General features: G+C 56.6%; 1 protein-coding gene across 3 annotated transcripts; it reads right to left on the bottom strand.

Moving 5' to 3' along the window:
* Nucleotides 1-1179: 1179 nt before the first annotated feature.
* MVK (mevalonate kinase) lies at nt 1180-21793 on the bottom strand. Of its 3 annotated transcripts, XM_086681926.1 has the most exons (12): nt 21662-21793; nt 20949-21044; nt 19942-20089; nt 16869-17013; nt 14935-15090; nt 11806-11909; nt 11142-11187; nt 6797-6887; nt 6313-6429; nt 2595-2748; nt 2141-2274; nt 1288-1469 (listed from the first exon to the last, which is right to left on the bottom strand). In XM_086681926.1, exons 1-12 carry the CDS (start codon nt 21665-21667, stop codon nt 1440-1442), a joined length of 1227 nt encoding a protein of 408 aa, XP_086538052.1. In that variant the 5' UTR covers nt 21668-21793; the 3' UTR covers nt 1288-1439. The 3 variants fall into 3 exon arrangements, with proteins under 3 accessions (XP_086538053.1, XP_086538052.1, XP_086538051.1); XM_086681927.1 differs by lacking the exon at nt 2141-2274 and having other exon boundaries at nt 1180-1469; XM_086681925.1 differs by lacking the exon at nt 1288-1469 and having other exon boundaries at nt 1476-2274.
* Nucleotides 21794-22028: the final 235 nt, after the last annotated feature.

Raw genomic sequence — 22028 nt, 5'->3', positions numbered from 1 at the left:
CAGACCTGCTCTACAGGCCAGCTCCCACTCACCCTCCCCGTGAACACCCTGGGAAAGGCACCCGCTGCCCCCTAGTGGCCAAGGGCAGAAGCGCAGGGCCATTTTGCCCAAGGCGTGACATCCCTGCCCAGCCCCCACCTTCTGTGTGCTCCCTGCAGGTCCCCGGCTGCTGGAGCTATACTTGGCAATGTGCTAGCTACAAGAGCTTTTCGATGGCTTCTGCCATTTCAGAAGGATATCTGACTGGTGATATAAAGTTCAAATAGGGCCAGGCAGGTGCCAGGTACTAGGCTACAAACCCCTCAGGTCTTTTTTCCCCACCCAGTGAACTTTAGAAAAAAGGAAGATTCCAGGACTTACAGGTTGGTTTTTGTTTCCAGGGCTAACAAATATCTGTGAATTTGTGACTGCTCATGACTCCAGGTGCTAGGAAGCTTAAAATCCCCCTTCTGGAAAAGCAGGTAGGTTGTTCTGAACGACCGGGGCCATCTAGGAAAACCCCACCCTGTCCCCGAGACACACAACCAAGTGACCCAAAGCCCTTCTTTCCTTCACCTTAAGAGCTCCACGGGGCAAGTGACTGGAGAAGGGACAGGGACAGAGGAGGCAGGCATGGGCGGGCTGCAGACTGTACAAGACTGTATCCTCCTTCTTTCTGGACTCCGAGTAAAGCACTGGTTTACTCAAGAGCTTTTTATTTCCCCTCTGCCAGTCCTGTGATGGGAGGTCACAAGGTGAAGGCCACCACCTGGACACCCCCTTGGGAGCCCACAGTCTAGCTGGAGAGAAGAGCAGGCCGCACAAAGTGCCGAGTGGTTCAAACAGACTGGAGGTGCGAGGGGAGGAAGGTGGGGGTGAGGGTCACCCTGCCAGGGGTCAGGGAAGGCTTCCCGGAGGAGGTGGGAGGAGCGGGGCCCTGAGAGACAGGTGGAAGTGCAGAGGAAGAGGGAGGGAGGGGGAAAGCGCACTGCTTCAGGAACCACACTCCCGCATCTGAGCGCCCAACCAAGTGGGCAGGGGGTCTGGGGAGAAGGCAGAGGCCCAAAGCGGATGGGTGTGTGGGAGCTGCAGGGAGGACAGGAGGGAAGCCCCCCACATGTCAGAGGACATGTCAGAGCCCCCCACGTGGCCCCACCGCCCGGGCAGCTCAAGGGGATGCAGGACGCAGACCGTGTCTTCTGGGTGGCCCAGTCCGCTGCAGGTTCCAGGTCGCGCCGCTGGGACTGGGGCCCACCGGCCAGCACAGAGGCCGGCTCCGGCACCCAGAATAATCCAGGAAGGGGCTTCGCGGTGGGGCTGCAGCGGCACAGGCTCCTCTCAGAGGCCATCCAGGGCTTGCCGCACGGGGGCGTCCAGGGAGGTGGCCGAGTGGACAGAGATGCCAGGGGCACCGATGCTGGTTTCCCAGCAGTCAAAGCCGCAGCTGCTCAGGGCCTGCTTCACGGCCTCGACCACCGACTGCTCCAGATCTGGGGGGACGGAAGGCAGCAGGTCACCCCACACTCGTCTGCTCCCTTCGAGGCTGTTCAGGAAAAGGCCCGGGACAGGTCTTCCCGTTGGAATGTGGAGCCTTGCACCCTCTGGGGGAGGGGGCAGCGGTGGGCACGGAGCAACAGGGAAAGTCACGGGCCCCGAGTCACACGGCCCCGGCCCCACCGCGTACCAGCCGTGGGGCCCCAGACAAGCGGCTTCCCTTCTCTGAGCCTCGGTCTCCTCATTTGGGAAGGGGGCCAATAGTGATTACTACTCCCCAAGGGTTACTGAGAGGCTTCCATGAGGAAAGGCAGGGAAGGCGCCAGGTACACTGCCTGGTACACGGTACATGCCCCAGAAGTGTTCTCCCTCATCATCGTCACTGACCGTGAACGAGGAGCCAACGGTCAAAGTCGGCTGTAGGCCACGGTGACTTCCTGAGGTCTGGGGCCGTGCTGAGAGCGAGGGGGGTGGTTGGGGCCACTGTGGGCTTACTACAGAGCAGGGGGCAACGGTGGGAGAAAAACAGGGAGGAGGAGAAGGTAAAGGAGGGGACAGAAAGACCACAAGCAGGGGCAAAGGGAAGGCCGCGCAGGCGGGAGCACTGAGTGCCAGGTCCCGAGGGCAGGTGCGGTGTGGTGACCGAGCCGGCCCTGGGTACCGTTACCCGGCCTTGCTCTTTCCCCAGACACTGGGGGGCAGGGGAAGAAAGCCCTCGGTTTTGTAGCAAGGCCAGTCCCCATCTTGGCCACATCAAGAGGTGACAGCGGGTGATGACAATGTCCTGGTTATTCCTCAGACCTGTGGGAGACTCGGCAGGTGAGGAGGTGGTGGGGACAGCCGCCATAATGGCGGCCCCTCCCCCAGCCCAGCCCTGTGCCAGGCTTTCTAAAGGCACTTTTCTCCTTGCGTCTAGACAACAATCATAAACCAGCCATCAGCGTCCTTGTTCCACCAATGCAGCAACAGAGGCCCAGAGTGGTGAACTAACTTGACTGAGGCCCCACGGCAGAGGTGAAACTGTTCTCCAGCTTCTCCCTCCTCCCAAGGGAACTGCCCAGGTAGAACCTTTGTACGAGCCCAGGCTGCCAACCCACCCTACCCAGCCTGCTCCCCGGTACCTGGCCTGAGGAGTGTAATGCCACAGCCACCACCGCCCGCGCCAGTGAGCTTGCTGTGCAGTCCATGGGCCATGGTCACCTGGCACAGCTGGTCCAGGGAGGCATGGCCCACGCCGAGGGCGTTCAGATGGTGCTGGTTCATGTCGATGAGCTCCTGCAGGAGAAGGTTCAGTCTGTTCCCACTCGGCCAGCCTGAAGCCAAGGTCCTGCGTCCACCCCATGCGTGTGACAGCCGCCGGTTTGGGAGAGCAAAATGGCTTAGGCAAGCCGGCACCGTGTCCCTGTCCGCTGGTAAAAGAACGTCTCCTTCCCGCGAGACTTCCCATGGGGCTGGGGTGGAGCTGGTGGGGAACACATGTCCCAGGCCTGGCCGAAGAAGCCTCTGGCCACGGTGATTGCTCAGGGATGGACCTGTGGCCCAAGCTGGGCCAACCACCGCCTTCCCAGGGTTTTCTCTGCCTCTGCCCTCGAGCTGCGAAAACTGGTTGACTTCAGAAATAAGCCGCCAGAGTTCTCTCTGCCCTACACATGGCCAGAGAGTGCATGGAAGATGGAGAGATTTCAGACTAGGTTGTTTTGGCCCCTGGATCCAGCTATGCTCGAAGCTCTTCCTGCTGGTCTTCCCAGTTATGAGCCAATAAATTCCTTTCCTGCTAAAGCCTGCTTGAGATGGATTTCTATCATCTGCACAAGTCTGAAGCGATACGCCATCCGACAGTGGCCGCGGGTACCAATTTTCAGAATAAGAACTGGTTTCTTATTCAAACAAGGTCATAAGTGGGGGAAAGAGCTAAATGTTTTTCTGGTTTCTCTGATTTGCGTAAAACTGCTCTTCTGAGGCTCCAACGATGCAGGTTGAGGAGATAAGAAAACTGATAGCTATCGCAGCCCAGGGACCCCTACGTACATTTCATTTGCTCCAGCAGCGTCTGGGCGGGCACCGTGCTAAATGCTGGGGCTCTAAGAACGAGCACCCACCTGTGGTCCCTGCCACAGGCAAGTGAAGAATGTGAGATCGGGCAGAGCACCCGGGGGGCTCAGTTCAGCCTCCGATTTCAGCTCACATCATGATCTCACAGTTGGTGGGTTCGAGCTCTGCATCGGGCTCTGCGCTGGCAGCTCAGAGCCTGGAGCCTGCTTTGGATTCTGTGTCTCCTTCTTTCTCTGCCCCTCCCCCGCTCATGCTCGCTCTCTCTCAAAAATAAAACATTAAAAAGAATTTTTTTTAAAGAATGTGGGATCTGGGGGTGCCTGGATGACTCAGTCTGTTAAACATCTGGCTCTTGATTTCGACTCAGGTCTTGATCTCAGGGTTTGTGAGATCAAGCCCTGCGTTGGGCTCCATCCTGACAGCGCCTGCTTGGGATTCTCTCTCTCTGCCCCACCGCCCACGCATGCATTCTCTCTCTCTCAAAATAAATAAACATTAAAAAAAAAAAAGGATGTGGGATCTGGAATCAAGGGGAGGGGACTGGGTTTCAGTCCCAGCTCTGCTACTTCTAGGTTCTTGGGCAAGGCCTCTCACCCCGTGCCTCAGTTTCCCCGCTTGTAAAACCGGCATCCTAAGAGGATCTGTCTCACTACAGTGAGGAAGAAATCGGTTTTTCACATGACACCTGGTCTGAGATCAGGGCTCCGTGGAAGTCAGCTGCTATCAGTACTTTTGCGGTCCTAGCACAGTTATCCCCGTAGTACAAAGCGGGCGCCGCTAAGGCTCAGAGCGGAAGGTGACTTGCCTAAGGTCACTGGGCTGGTAAGGTACCAAGCCAGCACTGGAAACCGGGTCTGCCCGATGCGAAGCTCCCGTCTACCCCGCCTCCAAGAGCGAGCGCCCTCAGCATTCCTGCTGCCGCCTACTTCTCGCCACGCGGGGCTTGAGAGCGCGCGGCTCTGCTCCGGGGAACCGGGAGCGCGTGTGCTGCGAGGGTTGCCAATCACGGAGCTGTCGGCTGGGCCCACCTGGCCCTCCTGCCGGGGGGTGGGGGGGGGGGGGGTCCTTCGGGCGCGGTCGGGTTGGCCCTCCCCTGCAGCCCGCCTCACACACCCCAGCACTTCTGACAAACGAGCAGACAGGCGTGATGGCCCGGTGGCGGCCCCGGGTGCCTCTCCCCAGCCCCAGGGGCTGGATGCGAGGGAAAAGTTCTGGGGGCCCGCTCTCTGCGCCTGAGCGCCAGGTGTCACGTTGCCGAGGCAGGTTTCAGACACCTGTCACATTCTGATCCAAAATCTGTCAAGGATCAGATGACAGGTTGTGACACAGGAGAACAGCTCGCTGGTTTGAGCACAAAGCTGTCCAGGAGGCGAGCTGCACATTTCAGCGGCTGCCACAGCCAAAAATACACACAATGTATAATCAACGTGCTGTTCTGTGGCATTCTCCGGGGGCTCGACAGGGTATATTTTAGGCAGTACTCTATCATTATTAATTTCCTGCTCAGGAGGACTGTGTTCCCTCCTTTCTACGTGAAAGGAATTGAAGCCGGCAAGGCAAAGGCTGGGGGACTGGAGGCAGACAGCTAAGGAAATGGGACCAAAAGCACAGAAACGAGAGCGGGTCGCTGCCCCTGGCCCATGGTGGGTGCTCATTAAAGATCTGCTGGCTAAAGAGATAAACCCGTAAGTCAGTTTAACACCTGGCACGGCCACCCACTAGTTGGCGAACCTTGCAGAAAATTGCTCTTGAGGTCTCAGTATTCATACCTGTAAAACGGGGGCAATATACCCACTTCACAGGGAGGTGGTTATAGAGACCAAGTGCGAAATCATTTGTGAAGAGACTTGGTTTAGTAGCTGCTTCCATTCACTATAGGAGCTGCAGATTCAGATGCATCCCATGGGACAGAGAGGCACCAGGTGGACCGCAGCAGCTGCAGGTGATGCTTAGGGAGAGGTGGGGACTATGGAGAAATGGAGACCCCAGGGCCTCCTCCCGGGGCTTCTTCTGTACTTCCAGCTGACTGTTGCTACCGAGCCTCACCCCCCCGACCTGCCGGATCCTCTGATTCTCCAAGGGAAGCCAGGTGGCTCTTTAAGGTCGATCCACATTTGCCAGGCCACATGGGCCGTGTCTGAGGATGACCCTGGGCCCTCGGGCTTACTGAGCCGGTGGCTCATCGGGCATGGTAACTGCCTGTCGCCTACTGGGCCTCGCTGCACTCTTAAGACACTCCAGTGAGACCAGCAGAGGTGAAGCTGGGATTCAGACCCGGATCTGATCAAACCCAGGGCACGAAGCCTCCGCCTCTACGCTGGAATTATGCAAAGGGTAGTGGCTCGGGTCACAGGGAAGAAAGAACCATGTTAGAATACGTGTGAGCCAAAGCACGCCAGTGATAAAACAGTCACCAAAGGACACAAATGCAGCGAGCAAACATAACGGGAAAGGGATGGCCGTGCAGGAAATGGCTCCTGGACCTCTGGAAGATGGGGTCAGCAATATCCCACCGCGCCTTACGTGCGTGAACCCAAACCTGGCCCGTCGCACTTAGCATGCGCCAGGCGCTGCCCTCTGTGTTTTCAACATACTCTCTCCGCGGCTCTGAATCAGCTGGGGAAAGGCGTAAGAAGAAGGCACGCTCGCTGGCCTTGGCATACACGGGACCCCAGGCCCGGGCCCAGCCCCCAGGTTTCAGTTCGGGGAACTGTAAGCGCAGAGGGGGAGCCCCTGCCTCAGGCAGTGGTGTGGGTGAGACCGGGGACCCCGCAGACGGGCTCTTACTTCCAGCACCAGGTAGTGCTCCGGGGCGGGGGCAGCCACCATCTCCCCCAGCATCCGCTCGCACTCCAGGGAGATAGCATCTATGGAGGCCAGCACGGGCGCCACGATCTCTGGGAACTGGAGGGAGAGCAAGCAAGGGCCCGTGAGGCCTGGGGCAGGGCAGACCCTAGACAGCCGCCCCGGCCACGGGAGGAGGGAGGTGTCCCCATGGCCTTCTCCTTCCTGCCGGGGATCTGTCTTGCCCAGGCCCCCTCACAGAAGCGGGGGGATTCGCGCCACCAAGCCAGCGTGTCTGACACTCCTTGTGCTGCCTCCCGGCTGGGATGGACACACAGCACCTCCTGGTCTGCCCAAAACCGCCTCCCCCCGGTCCCCATCACCCATCCTGCCCCTCCGCCAGCCCATGCGGCAGAGGGAGAGCTCGAGCCCCTAGACCTGGCTGTCGGGGCCCTGCCAGAAACCCGCCCGAGTGAACACGAAGCACCTTAAGCAGCCTGCTCCTGACGCTGGCCACGAGAGCCTTGGTGCCGCGAGGGACCTTGGTGTTGGTCAGCAGGATCCTCAGAGCCGGCAGCCTGCGGGGCGAAGAGGGTCCATGGTGAGCTCGGGATGGAGGAGCTGCGTCAGGGCCGGGGGCACTCCCAAACGTCACCCGACCCTGACACAGGAGGAAGCGGAGGCCCAGAAAAGGGGACCTCAGTGGGCTGGAGGCGGAGAGCGAGAGGAGCGGGGTGGGTGGGGGGGCTCCTGCCGCCAATCATGGCTGCGTCTCCGCTCCAGGCCCTGGGCAGTCGGGACACTTTCCTTTGGCTCGTCACTCACCCACTTGACTTCAACTGGGCACCTACCATGTGCTGGGCACATGTGAGGGGGCCTGGCTTCGCCTGCAGCTGGCCGAGCACACCGGGTTCACAGAGTTGGATGAGTTCAAAGGCACTATGGCCAACAGTACAAGAGGGGGTGAAGGTTCTGTCGTGTGGGCCACCCCAGGCTGCCGGAGTGGAAGAGATTTAGGAAGAAAAGCAACGGGACCTGGGACAGATCACACAGAGGGGGTGCACACAGGGTAGGAAGGCACCCAGGGGAGCTGGTATGGTGAACAGTGGGGTGAAGGGGAGGAGGGCAGACTTGGGTGGCAGGCAGGTTCCCGGCAGGCTGAGCCCATCCCTGCCCTGCCTTGATGGCTCCCAGACCAGCCGCCATGGCCCAAAGCCAGATATGGTCAGAGGGAGTCCTTCGTCCCTGCTCGGCTGTCCCAGGTGAGAGAACAGAGGCCCCAGGACGGCCACAGTGAGCTGCCCTCACCTACCTTCTGAGCTTTAGGCTACCTCCTAAAGTCACGATCGCAACTGTCCTATGCCTAGCTGTCCCTGGGGACTTAAGGCCCCATTTCTTGTCATCCCAAGCTGCCTTTCAGAGCACCACGGGCCGGGGACTGAGTATTTGGATGAGCTCTGCCCCAAGACAGCTGGAGACAGGCAGACCCCTTGATACCTTTATTCGTTTTTCTTTTCACAACTCGAGACTGTAAAATCCAATAGGGCTGGAAAAGGCTGCCAGAAACCTGCTTGATCTCACCGCCCATAAGCCCATGAAATTAATATCGATTCCCAGCCTTGGAGGCCGGCTCTTTTTTTTTTTTTTTTTTTTTTTAACTTTACAAAAGATGAACATTCTATTTGCCTTTTCTTTTCCCCTTAAAGACAAGCCGTTTCTCAAAAGGGCAGCGTTCTGGGAGGCCGCATCTTGATCCACTTTGCAAACAATGCATTTTTTTTTAATAGAGAAGCACCATGCGTGGTTTGGGGGGAAAGGGTTCCTCTTGAAGCCACTGGCGGGATTAATGTGGAGTCTGGCCTCCCGGCTTCTCAGAGAATCAGCCATCTGCTCGCCGTGGCGCCCCGCAGCCAGCAGTGAAGGTCGGTTTGCTCTGTGTTCCCATCCGTCGGGGCGGGAGAAGTTGGAACACTGTGTCTTCATCTTCCTTAGACAAGTCCTCTGCGAACAGGCGGCTCCTAGCGCTGCCGGCCCCACTAAAACCCCAGGCTCTGCGGGCATCTAGAGACCACCCAGGCTGTGCTCCGCGAGTGCTTGTGCGTGCTAGGCACGGCTAACACCTCCATCTTATCTCACCCCCGCCCTCCCTGGGTGCGAGCTCCTCTCAGCCATCCTGGCCCTGTAGCTGCAGCTCAGCACGCCAGGCACATTGCTGCCTCAGGGCCTTTGCACTTGCATTTCCTCCGCCAGGGACCCACCTAACTCTCGTGTTCCATTCAGGTCTCTGCTCAGATGTCATTTCATTGGGGGCCTCCCCGGATCATCCCATCCAACGGCCTGACATGCTCTCGTGGAACCATCTGTTCATTGGTTGTCTCCTCCCAACAAAGTGTGAGTTCCGTGAAGGCGGGACTTTTTGTTCCCCACTGAGGCCCCAGCACCCAGCACATGGTAGTTGCTCGGTATCTGTGGCATTAAGTTTGATCTCAGCAGAGAGCAAAGCACTCTACAGGTGCCGTTTCTGATTCTGGGCTCAGGATCCTCGTTATATAAACGAGGAGGCGTGTGCCTCAGGAAGAGCGACTTACTCAAGAGCACCCGGCTCGGTGGGGCGCCTGGGCGGCTCAGTCGGTTGGGCGTCCGACTTCAGCTCAGGCCGTGATCTCGTGGCTGTGAGTTCGGGCCCCGCATCCGGCTCTGTGCTGACAGCTCGGAGCCCGGAGCCTGCTTTGGATTCTGTGTCTCCCTCTTGCTCCACCCCTCCCCCACTCATTCTCTCTCTCCCTCTCTCTCTCCCTTAAGAATAAACACACATTAAAAATAAATCAAACAAAACAAAAAAAGAGCACCCAGCTTGAAAGTGGCAGAGCTGGGCCCGCAGACCCCAGAGCCTCTGTCCGCCATGCCACCACCAGCTGGCCACCGGATATGCCTCGGGCCCCCCTCCTGCCTCCTCACTCATCCCCTCATTTCCCTTCAGTAGAACGTACACGTGCCCACACCACCACGTTAGCTGGGGCCCAGTCGGTGCTTAGGATATAACTAGCCCTCAGGAAACACTGAATGAGACGTCACTGCCCCTGTGACGCCCAAATCTGTCACCCCTCGCGCCATCCGTGGCAGCTTCAGGGCATTCACATCATCCTCTGGGTATCTTCGTGCCGAGGATCACAGTCGTGCCTGCTCCTCCGGTGGGCTGAGCCCCGCGGGCAGGCCTGCGTCCAGTACCTCAGAGTCCAGTGGGGACTCCTGATGTCGCTGCACGGGGAGTCAGTCTAGGTGGCAGAGCCGGCCCCTCCTGGGCCCCAGGCCCCACTGCCCTGACTGCACAGCAGCCGGAGCAAGCTGGTTCCACTTTCCCGAATGGCCCCGCTTCCTCCTCTGTGCAGAGTGAAGGCTGTCATCCAGGGGGATTCTGCCCTCCAGGGGACACTGGCAATGTCTGGAGACATTTTTGGCTGTCGCAACTGGGAGACAGGGGAGGTGCTACCGGCATCTAGCGGGTAAAGCGCGGGGATGCTGCTAAATATCCTAACCATGCCGCACAGGGCAGCGCCCGCCCTATAAAGAATCGTCCGGTCCACTATGTTAATGGTGCCAAGGCTGAGAGACCCTAGCGCAGAACCTCAGAAAGGCAGGCGTGGCTCCTGGAAGCCAAGAGAACTGGGGCAGAAAGTTCCCAGAGGTGCAGGTGGAAGTGACGCGGCACATCACGCCAGGTCAAGGAGCCACTCCTTGGCCCAGCTGGCGAGGGCCACTTGGCGTGGCCCAGCTGGCGAGGGCAGTGGGCCGGGACTTGCTGCCCATGGGCTGTGAGGACCGCCCTCATCACCGTGGAAAGGCCCGCCTGGGTGGCAAAGTGCCCTGGGACACCACCTGACTCCATCGAGGGCTCAAGGAACCGCCACCTGCTCACCCTGGGAGTCGCTGCCCGCACGGGACATTTCCACTCTGAGTCCAAAGAGAACACAGCATGCTCTATTTTAACATGCATGTTTGTAGTTCCGATTGCTCCCGAGGGAGGGGGTAAGGGAACCTGGGAAACGGGCTGAGAAGTTCTCAAATGTCACCCCTGCTGGAAGCCTCTCACGAGCCTGAGCCCTGGCTCTGCCTCGAGTGCCCGACTGTGGCAACCCTCATGTTCACCTGCAGTGGCTTTGTGTGCGTGTCTGCTGGCCCCCCCCACCCGCCCCCACTCTCCTCCCACCCTGCCCCGCCACCAAAATTGTGTCCCAGACTCATTTTTACATCGCTAGACCCTAGTACAGTGTCCTCGGGAACACAGGAAGATATCAATTCTCATTTGCTAAATGCATACACAATCGAATGAATGAAATGAATGATGACCCAGGGGTCTGGGGGAGCAGCCGCTCTCTGGAAGGTGAATGGCACGGCCACGCATGACTTCTCCCTCTAATCTCTTGGCAATTTAAGAGCTGCAGTACAGAAGGCAAGAACGGGGTGTCCTCATGGCCCACGGCCTGGGAGGGCCTCACAGGGGAGGGGAAAGAAAACCAGGGGTGCCTGGGGGGCTCAGTCAGTTAAGTGTCTGACTTCGGTTCAGGTCATGATCTCACAGTTCATGAGTTCGAGCCCCGCTTCGGGCTGTCTGCTGTCAGCACAGAGCCCACTTCCGATCCTCTATCCCTCCACGATTCTCTCTTTTGCTCTCTGCGCCTCCCCCTTCTCAAAAATAAACAACAACAACACCAAAAAGCCAGAGATGCTGCCCCACATGTTACCACACAACGAGACAGAGCCCCCCCTCCCCCCCCCACCAATGATGCGATGAGGCAGCCATGCCGGGAGGGGCTGCCCTACCCCAGAATTACCTCTTTAGGAGCGAAATCTTTCCTTGCTGGTATCGGAGTGCTCCCCCTAAAGAGAAGAAGCAGCGGGTCAGAGCTGTGGGAAAAGCTGTGTGTGTCTGCCCCTTGGGAGAGAAGCTGGGCTTGAGTGGGTAAGAGTTCTGCCCCATCCGGGGAACAGGTTAAACCCTTGTTAACTAGTCGTGCCAGCTTCAGTCACAAAAGGTCCCGGGAGGGCACAAAGGCACTCCGCGCTCCGCCAGGGAGCTCGCCCTCCCTCCAGGCTGCCCGGCCTCGTGCCACAGGCCACGTGGTTAAGGTGGGCCCAGGACCGTGGCCGGGTCCGGGAAGCCAGTATCCCACAGCAGCTCGTGTGACTGCCAGGCGCTACGGCCGTGACCCTGCAGCTATACTGTGGCAACCCTCATGGGGAGCTCACCGCACCTGTAGCTTCCCGGGCCCTGCCATGACCGCCCCCCCCCCAGGACCCCCGGAGGTCTGGGTTCAGCAGGTGTGAGGCAGGACCCTGGAATTTCTCCCCTCCCTCACCCCCAAGCAGGAAAACACTGTTTTCCTCGGAAGCCGCTGGTTTCATCCATCCAACCCAACAAAGCCTGAGCGTCTACAATGGTCACAGGAATTTATAAAATAATACAAACACAGAAAACTGGCCTGCGGCCGCACCTACCCCAAACACTGACAGCGTTGTCTACTCCGGAGGGGTTCCCGTGAATCACTCTCTCCCCCTGGAAGGCCCACTTGTTAATTAATTCCAAGTCCTCCACTGTCCACCTGAAGAAGACACACAAGTCCATCTGTACCTTGGTGGAGAGGGGCAGCCGGGGCCGCTGAGGCAGCAAGGGGCGGGACCACACGAGCCAGGAACAGGAGAACAGCCTAGAACCTCTCCAGCTGCAGAGTCATCTCCTGCAATCCTCATGAAAACCCTACAGGGACGGTACAATTACTATCCCCTCTCCTACGGAAGAGGAAACTGAGGCACAGGTGGGTCAAGTAGATCCCCGTGCTGTGCACCGCTAAATCAGAACCACATCGGTTGAGGAGCCCAGGTTCTCAACTACCGAGCTTTATGGCGCCAACAGGACGTACTCATTTGTCCGATATTTACTGAGCATCTACTGTGTGCCTGTCGCTAAGCTCACGGTAGGGAACGAACGAGACACGGCCCCCAGCCGCCTGAGGCTTGGCGTCTCGTGGAGAGGGGACGCCGAAAGCAATCGATATTTAACTACAACCCCCAGGAGGGGCAGTGCAGGCTGGATGGCATGTACCCCATCCGGAAAGGGGGAGGGCCTGAGGGACAAGGGCGCGGTAGGCAAGGCCAGAATGTGCGGGGAGAACATTCCAGACTGGGGCTGCACAGCACCTGCAACTGTGCAAGAGCCGGACCTTTCCAGGAACCGAAAGGCGAGCACGCGAGACAGAGAGGGGGCAGCTGGACCGCCCTCTCCGCAAAGGTGAATCTTCTTCCCACCCTGTGCACTGCTCATCCTCCGGGGGCTCAGATTTCCAACCCAGTCTTCACAGGAGACCGGATTCCGGTCTGATTCCAGCTCTGTCTGATTTAGAAACGCTGGGCAGGGGTTGGGGCCTGCTCTCACCAAAAGTCCTAGGAAGGAATGACTGGGTCTTCAGGGGTGGCGGGAGACCCGAATGTTAAGGAATCAGCGTGAGAAAGAGCACACGCACGCGCACACACACACACACTTATGCACACACACACACACGAGTCACCCATGCCTTTTGAAAATTAATTAAAATTTTTTTAATGTTTATTTCTGAGACAGAAAGAGACAGAGCATGAGCAGGGGAGGGGCAGAGACAGAGGGAGACACAGAATCCGAAACGGGCTCCAGGCTCTGAGCTGTCAGCACGGAGCCCGATGCAGGGCTCGAACTCACGAACTGTGAGATCATGACTTGAGCTGAAGTCGGACGCTTAATCGACTCAGCCACCCAAGTGCCCCGAAAATTAAATTTTTGAAAAAAGTTTTAAGTAGGCTCCACACCCAATGTGGGGCTCAAACTCACGACCCTGAGATCAAAAGTCACATACTCCACTGCCTGAGCCAGCCAGGGACCCTCACCCATGCCTTTCAAAAGGCAGAGCTGGTCTGTTGGCCCATATACACGAGTCTGTTTAAGGGACCCAGGGCAAGCAGGCCTTCACTGATCTAGGTTATAATCAGTGATTAGCACATGGTAACGAGCACCATCTTATCACAGAAGCACCAAACGTCAAGGCTGGAGGGCGCCCTGAGGGACCGTCAGGTGCAGCCCCTCACTTCCAGATGAGGAAACAGAGCCCAGAGGAGAAGAGGGGGTGGCCCCACGCCCTGCAGCAAGTTAGCAGGCACACCTCACTGAAATCCCTGAAAACCATCACCTTGTGTTACCTCCAGGTGCGCCTCTCATCACCTACCAGATTCTTCCCCTGACAAAAGCCGCCTCCACCCCACCCCTCCTACTCCTCTCCACCCACAGGAACCATCCAGAGCGAGTCTCAGGAGTGCTGACAGACACATCACATCACGAGCCCGCAGATCCACTGTGGCCACGAGCATCAAAGGGACCTCGGGGCTCAGTCTGAATCCAGCCGTATTTTAACCTCCGTGTCTCAGAAGAGAAATCATTGGCCGTGACAGGGCAGCCAGGGGGGTCTGGGCTGCGGGAAAAACCACTGCCTTTCCAGGGCAGAGGGAGAAAGCCTCGATTCAAAGCCAAGCTCTGGAAGAGGACAAACGTCCGAGGCTGCAGGCTAGTGCAGTGTGTCCGCCCTGTGCCCCTGCAGCGGGCGTGGAGGGTAGAGGAGCGGTGCTCTGGGAGGAAACACGCAGCCACGCCCACCGTGCACCAGCACCGTGTAAGCAGCCTCTTCTGCCGGCTACACAGGGACACAGACAAGGCCGGCGGTCCACCCGACACCACACACGGTTGGGACCCCAGGCCCCCGGTGGGAGGGCTCCCCTGCGCTGTGTGGCCCCAGAACAGACTGTAGTTTCTCCAGATGCAGCCCCCAAGTGGCAGAAACGGCTGCCAGCGACACTGTCCTGATGAGCCTCGCTGACTCCGCGAGAACTGCAGAGGCAATGCTCCCTCCGTGGAACGAGGTCAAGGGCTCCTAAGAAGGGAAATGCCTTGATAGATACTCCCCCGGGGCGCCTGGGCGGCTCAGTTGGCTGAGCGTCTGACTTCAGCTCAGGTCATGATCTCACAGTTCGTGGGTTCGAGCCCCATGTCGGGCTCTGTGCTGACAGCTCAGGGCCTGGAGCCTGCTTCCCATCCTGTGTCTCCCTCTCTCTCTGCCCCTCCCCCGCTCATACTCTGTCTCTCTCTGCCTCAAAAATATACATGAAAAAGAAAATTTTTTCAATAAGAAATAAAAAAAATACTCCTCCTGTGTTTATGTCTTGACGTGTTACACTTTTTTTTTTTGCATAACTGTCTCGTAAGACCCAGCAATAGTGTCCTTAAGGCTCCCATCAGCTTTTTACAGAGAAGGACACCGAGGCCCTGAGGGGCGCAGCAGCACGGCCGAGGTCCCGCAGTCAGACAATGGCAGAAGTGGGCCCAACGGCTCCCTACATCCGGGCTCAGGTTCTTTCTACCATTATCACGGGAAGGTAGAGGTGAGGGGTAGGAGAAGGGCAGAGAGGTCACGCTCTGGATTCAGACCGCCTGCATTGGCCGCAGACACCTCTCACCTCACAGGGTGGCAGGGAGTCCTCAGGGAGAGAACCCACGCCGGGGTTGTGGTGCCCGGGAAGGACAATGACGAGGGCAAGGGCCGCGATTACCTGCTGGCAGGCTCGCCGTCCTTCAGCGGGTTTGGGATCTCCTCGCACGCGGTCAGGAGAGCGGAGGCCACACACACGGAGTAGGCGGCACTGGAGCCCAGGCCGGCCCCAGTGGGCAGCTCGGACCACACCCTGATGTCCAGGCTGGGCAGGGTCCTGAAACACAGTGGGGTGCAGGGCATGACTCTCCCGAAGGGTGGCAAGGTGCCGACGTCGCCCAGGACTGGACGTGGGCAGGGCCTGACTCCGAGCCTCTGGCCAGGTTTCTGGACTCGTGGACGTTTCCCGACCCCAAAAGCAGCCCTCCGGGATTGTAGGAAGTCGTGGTAACACAGACAACTTGGAAATAAATACCAGAACCACCTCCCTCCTGAACACACCGTTCCCTCCCGAGCCACCAACCATTTCTCTAAACTCCTTCCTGTTCCCTGCACAGGCTCTTTCGTGGCCCCGCTCTCTCTGTGTCCCTGCCTGGGATAGCTCTGCACCTCTTTAGCCCCCGGGCAAACTCCTAGCCATCCTGCAAAACCCTTCTCAAATGTCGCTGCCACCGTGAAGCTTCCGCTGGCCACCCACAGAACCCATTCCTAGCTCCCCTTGACGATCTCCACTACGTAGCCTTTCTCCACCACTGCCTCATGTTGGCGTGCTGTGTGCTCACGGGACCCTCTTCCTTCCTACCGGCCAGCAGTGCCCCGCTGTGTGTAACACGGGCCTGTTTTCTACCACTGGAAAGTTCAGAATCACTGTATCTTCTGTGTATTTCCCCCAAGCAAGGACTGTCAAATTTCGTGTCCTGTAGTTTCCATTAAGGAATTTTCCCGTCTTCCAAATATAAAACCATAAGGCCGAAGCTGCCTTTTCAAACTACACATGCCCACCCCACTCAGATCAGATTCTGAAATCTGCACCCCCTCCCCGAAGGGGACGTGCCCCACTTAAGTTGAAAATCCCACAGCGGACAGCAAGAGTGGAGGCGTTTATGAATGGGCCCTCTGCACCGTGCCTGTCCCCCAGCGTCTGCTGTATGAGTGACAAGCTGCCCCCTGAGGCTTTCCCTTTGGGTTTGAAACAGAAAATAATTATACTGAAACTCACCATGGGCTAGTTACAGAGCTAGGCCCACTTTCATATATCGTATTTTCAATCCTCCAATAGTTTTCAGAGGAAATAACAGCTAACGTTTCTCAAGCTACGTGCCAGGCTCTGAGTCAAGCGCTTTAAATAAACAAACTCATTTAGCCTCACAAGAAGCCTACGAGGTAGGTATTATTACTACCCCCATTTTACAGATGAGGACACTGAGGCCCAGGAAGGTTAAGAACCGCAAGTAAGCTAGTAAGTGGCCGCCGTGGGGTGCGAACCAATGCCATCTGACTCCCCATCACCACGTGACGTGGCCTCAGCGGTGAGCTGGCCTCCCTGAGGGCAAATAGCCCAAATCCTATCTTCAGGGGTGAGACGGACACAGGTGTCACTTTGCTGATCACAGAGTTTCCCTGGAGTCTGCGGGATGAGCAGCAGGGGTGCCTCTGTGGACACAGCGCAGGAGAAGCCACGTGGTAGATTCGGGAGTCCGGCTTTGGGTCTAATGAATCGAAGAGGCCAGAGGAGGCAGTGGGGGGTTGAGAACGTAAGTGTCAGAACCCAAGTCAGCGGGGCTGATTCCCCAGCCCGGCCCTCAGTGTGTTTCTGAGTTTCATTCCTGGGCCAAATGAGGGCGCCCCTCTCAGAGCTTCTTAGGAATGCTAAAAGCAGACCATCTATCAAGGGTCCAGCCTGGCACCTGGGGTGTGCGGCGATGGCAAATGGCCATGGTCACCAGAACCCTGGAAGAAAGCCCCTGTGCTCTGCAGTAGCCAAAGCTACAGAAACCCTTGCCCACTGCCCTGGGCGGGCTGAAGCAGGGCTCCCTCCCCGGACCATGCACGCACCTCTGCTTCCGGCAGATGCACAGGTACAAGTATAGGAAGGCCAGCACGGCCGCACGCTCGGGGTCGGCACAGTCCTTGGGGAAGGCTGCCACCTCCTTCAGCTTCTCCACTAGCTCCACAGTGGGTGCCGAGGCGTCACCTTGCTCTGTCGCAAACAAGCACACGTGGCTGGGTGAGAGGGCCTCAGGTGCTTTTACAGACAACAGCACGCAGAGGACCCAGCGGGTCACGAGAATCAGAATCTGACGGGCACGGATTCACGGTCCGAGCGCCAGGGCTGAGACTGCCACCGGCCTTCAGGTTTTGCGGGCAGGTGGACTTGAGTTTGGGTCCCGACTGTACCATATGCTGGCTTTAGGGCCTTGAGTGTGTGACTCAACGTCTCTGATCCTTAGTTTCCTTCCTCCTTGGTAAACGAGATCATGACAGGACCTCCTCCAAGATAAACTTAAATAAGGTACAGGAGACCCTTAGCACAGTTCCTGGCATACAGGAAGTGTTTAATTAACAGTAGTTTTTGAAACATGCATACACACACAAGGCGAATGCTAGCTCGATCTCTCAGAGGTCTGGCTTTGACCTCCACAGAACAAAACCCAAACCACGGGCAGTATTAAATTATTCCCCAAACGTGTCCCTCTCCCGAAACATAACCTGCGAGGACAGGACGCTCAAAACCAGAGAATGTGAAGGGCTGAGGTTTGCTTGGGCAGCCGGGAGAGGCCAGATAGCAGTTTCTCTCTCGTGTGTGGGGGGGCTGTGCCACTTTCCTCCGAGAGCCTGAGCAAGCCTGACCGGCTTACCTTGACAAACCACTCCCTGAGTCACAGGTCAAATTTTAAAGTAAACAGAAAAAGGAGCTTGGTGTGCCTGTGTTAGGAAACTTTAGGGTGAGGCACTCATTAAAAGGGCTGTGGGCTAACTGAAATAATAATACATTAAAGGCAGCCGAGCCAACGGGCAGTGTTACTGAGGGCGCAGACATTTCAGAGCTCGGTGAAGGAAATGGAATAACTTGTTAAAGTGGTTGGAGAGTGGGGCACCTGGGTGGCTCAGTCGGTTAAGCCTCTGACTTCAGCTCAGGTCGTGATCTTGTAGTTCGTGGGTTCTGGCCCCGTGTCGGGCTCTGTGCTGACAGCTCAGAGCCTGGACCCTGCTTCGGATTCTGTGTCTCCCTCTCTCTCTTTGCCCCTCCCCCAGTTGCACTCTTTCTCTCTCAAAAATAAACATGTAAAGAAACTAAAAAAAAAAAAAAGAGTTTGGAGAGTTGAGAGAGATTCGGGTCTGAATCCTTTCTGCATCACCGACGAAGGTGTGCGACCTGAGCCACTCGACCCCCGAACCTCGATTTTCTCATCCATAAGATGGGGATGGATACCGCCACCTACTTCCAGGGCAGGCTGGAGACTTCTAAGAGTGCTGATGTATGTAACACACTAGCCCAGTGCCTGGCACCCACGAAGATGCCCAGTGAAATGTTCACTGTGTTTGTAACTATCGGGAGGCAACCAAAGAACACTGAAAGACAAAGGTGGAGGAGCCCTGCAGTCGAATAGAAAACGCGCGTCGTGCACCTTGCTCCTTTTTCTCCTTGGGGAAGTAACTCACACGCCCTCACGGACTGCGCTCAGTGTCCCGGCCCTCGCCCACCTCCAGTCCTGCCGGATCCTTGCAGCAACCTTCCCAGGCAACACGACTCTGCCCACGGAGGCTCAGGGGGTTTGAGCGACCTGTTGAGGTTCACACAGGCAGGCAGGGGGGTCTGGGACGTGGGCCAGACACCTGCCTGCTTCCATCAGTGCTACTGACACCCCAGAGCAGCAGCCAGCTCCCGGGGGACATTGCGAGCCTGGTGGGGGATGGTCTTGGGCACCACGGAAGGCAAATCCCACGCTGCTCTGGACGGCTGCTTTCCGAGGCCTGCTTCAAGGTAGCAGTTGTTTTCAACTGACAGTGTCCCTAGAATCACCCAGGGAATTTCTTTCTTTCTTTCCCTTCTTTTTTTTTTTTTAATGTTTATTTATTTCTGAGAGAGACAGAGCGTGAGCACAGAAGAAGCAGAGAGAGAGCAGGAGGCACAGAATCCGAAGCAGGCTCCAGGCTCCGGGCTGTCAGCACAGAGCCCGACGTGAGGCTCGAATCCACGAACCGTGAGATCATGACGGTTTGAGAGAGAGAGAGAGGGGTGGAGAGAGACAGAGCACGAGCAGGGGAGGGCAGAGAGAGAGAGAGAGACAGAATCCGAAGCAGGCTCCAGGCTCTGAGCTGTCAGCACAGAGCCTGATGTGGGGCTCGAACCCACGAACCGGGAGATCATGACCTGAGTTGAAGTCAGCACTTAAACGACTGAGCCACCCAGCGCCCCTGATGATTTTCAATTATGCAAAACGCCACTACGTTCTCTTTGTCAAAACCATCCTCCAGAAGGAAGGCTCACTTTGTCCACTCAGACCTTAGGACCCTCCCAGCGGTATGTAACCATCACCGGAAGTAAATTTTCCTAGTCTTTTTCCTATGCACTTACATACCTGCTGATACCTAATCCGGGTCGCCCCTCAGATACATCCTGTTTGCATCTTTTGTTTTTTCACCCAACAACAGGCCTTCACGATCAGTCCACCACAGCCCGCATACATCCAGTGCATCATTTTATGCTCTTGAATTTAAAAAAATAAGTAAGAAGGGGCATCTGGGTGGCTCAGTCGGTTGGGTGTCCGACTTCGGCTCAGGTCATGATCTCGCGGTCCGTGAGTTCGAGCCCCGCATTGGGCTCTGCACTGACACGCTCAGAGCCTGGAGCCTCCTTCGGATTCTGTGTCTCCCTCTCTCTCTGCCCCTCCCCACCCCCCCCACACTCTCTGTCTCTCTCAAAAATAAATAAACATTAAAAAATTAAAAATAAAATAAAATAAATAAGCGAAGCTAATTTTATGGCTCAAGAGAAAAAACACCCCCAGAGTGGCCAGTCTCCGGGCCCCTCAGGGATAGCCTGGAATAACTACCCAGCCATGTGTTTCCCCTCTGTTCAGGACCCCGGCTCTTCCCACACCTGGTTCCTGCTCGCTGCACTTACCCAGAAAGCTCGTGTCCTGTAGCTGAAGCCTGGCCACATCCCAGACCCGCTTGATGCCAATGTTCGGTAGGTCGAGGCACACTTTCCCATTGCTGTGGGGCTGAAGCCGGAGGAATGTTCTTAAGTTCACGGCCACCGCCAGCGCTACCTGTAGGATAAAGGGCAAAAGCAATGAGCCTGAGCATGGGTGGCAAAGAGTATGGCTCCAGTCTTAGAAACAGGGCTTAGTGTCAATGTGCTGAGGAGAGACAGCAAATACTGGCACGCAGGGCACGCCCACTCATGCCTTTGGCAGACACTGCCGATCAACCTTGGCATGCTCTCCCACTAGGTGGCACCGGCACTACCAATCAATTCGGAGTTAGCATCAACTTCTGTTTGCCCTCTCCATGCAAAACTTCAGAGGTCCTCCACACCAAGGAATGGCTTCCCCATCATCACCATGTCATCCAAACAAACGTAAGTTAAGAACATGAAGAGTGACGGAATGGAGAAAGCATGAGCTGTGGGTTCAGACAGACGGAGGTTCATTCCCGGTTCTACCCAGGTGTACGGGACCTTGGTCAAGCGACCAATCCTCTCCTAAGCCTCAGCTTCCCCATCTGCAAAATAGGATAATAAAAGTTTAACCTCGGAGGGCAGTCCTCAGACTTAAATGAGATAATGCATGTTTCAAACTCATCTGCTGGATCCTACTAATTTTCCCCATTTCTGAATGTCGGGGTGCCCCAGGGCTCAGTGCTCCCACTCCTTTTCTTCTCCACCGAAGCCCACTTTCCAGGTCGCCTCATTCCACCTGCACAGCTTTACCTTTCAGCTTTGTGCTACCTTACTGAGGCCAGAGGAGCCCTTCAGTGGGGGTAAGCTGTCTTTTCCCTGCCTCGCCGGGGAAAAACTGACCTCCTCTCTTATATACCCCTAGGCTATGCCTCAAGACTTCTTTTCAGTTTAAGATTAGGGTCAGGGAGAAGAGGTGCCCAATTCTCAAAGACTCTGGGGGCCTTTACCTTGCCATGGACCACAGCATGCTCTCCATGAAGAATGACTTTCCCTGGAGCAGACACCAGCAGGACTTCTGACAACATAGCTAGCTCCTGGGAATTCTGAAAGAAAAAGCCAGAGAGAGGATGAGACATCCCCAGATCTCAGAGATATTAGAGAATACCCACTTCAAACTCATCATTCTAACGAAAAAGGCAGCTACCATCCAGCACTTCCTATGTGCCCCCAAAGACTGCGCAGTCCACTAGGCACATCAGAAAGACCTGGGTTCAAATCCCAGCTCTTCTGCTCCCCAGTGAGGTCACTGTCTCTAACTCACTCAAATGGCTAAAAACCTTGGTTCCGTCCTATGTTATATTCGGACAAGAACTGTACTTACCTCAATGGGTTTTGGAAAGCTTAAGTTAAATAGTACAAGAGGACCACTTGGCAGCGTCGGTCCCAGCTTTTATTATTACTACTATTGAGGGTAGAAATTTAAATGAAATCATGGAGTAGGAGGAAAGCTTTCCTGGACTTTTAGGCTGTTTCCAATACGTCACGACTATAAATTGTAGGCTGCAGAAAACAGATGTCAAGCCCCTTCCTGCATGCACGCTTAACCGAGGATCTCTACAACACAGAGTCCTAGAAAGTGACTTGCTGGGTCTACAGGTGTGCGCATTTTAGATTTTCTAGAAATAATAAAAAATTACCATCCATTTAAGGCCTCAATTACCTCCATATGATAAGACCTGAGCCGCACTATGAGCTAAGTGCCATCGTGATCCCCTTTCTTAGCGGGGGAAAGTGAGGCTCGGAACCGGGAGACCTACTGCTTGCCCAAAGCTCCAAATCCCTTCAGATTCGAGCTCACCAACCGCTCGGGACGGATTCTCAGAGTCGGAGAAACCAAGCCAGAGAAGCCGGGAGCCCGGCCCAAAGTCTCAGCCTCAAACCTCGCGCCCCCGGCCCCGTGAGCCCAGGCGCTCACCTGCCTCGGCGGGACCCGTGAGCGAAAGCCAGAGCTGCTCGGGGACCAAGTCCTCCCGGGCGCCACCCCAACAGGGGTTCACCCTTCCGCTCAGCCAATCAGAACACGCAAA

Source organism: Puma concolor, chromosome D3 (assembly GCF_028749965.1).
Source record: "Puma concolor isolate L17-30 chromosome D3, mPumCon1.1.hap2, whole genome shotgun sequence".
NCBI classification, from domain to species: domain Eukaryota; kingdom Metazoa; phylum Chordata; class Mammalia; order Carnivora; family Felidae; genus Puma; species Puma concolor.
This window is presented reverse-complemented; position numbering and strand designations above follow the sequence as displayed.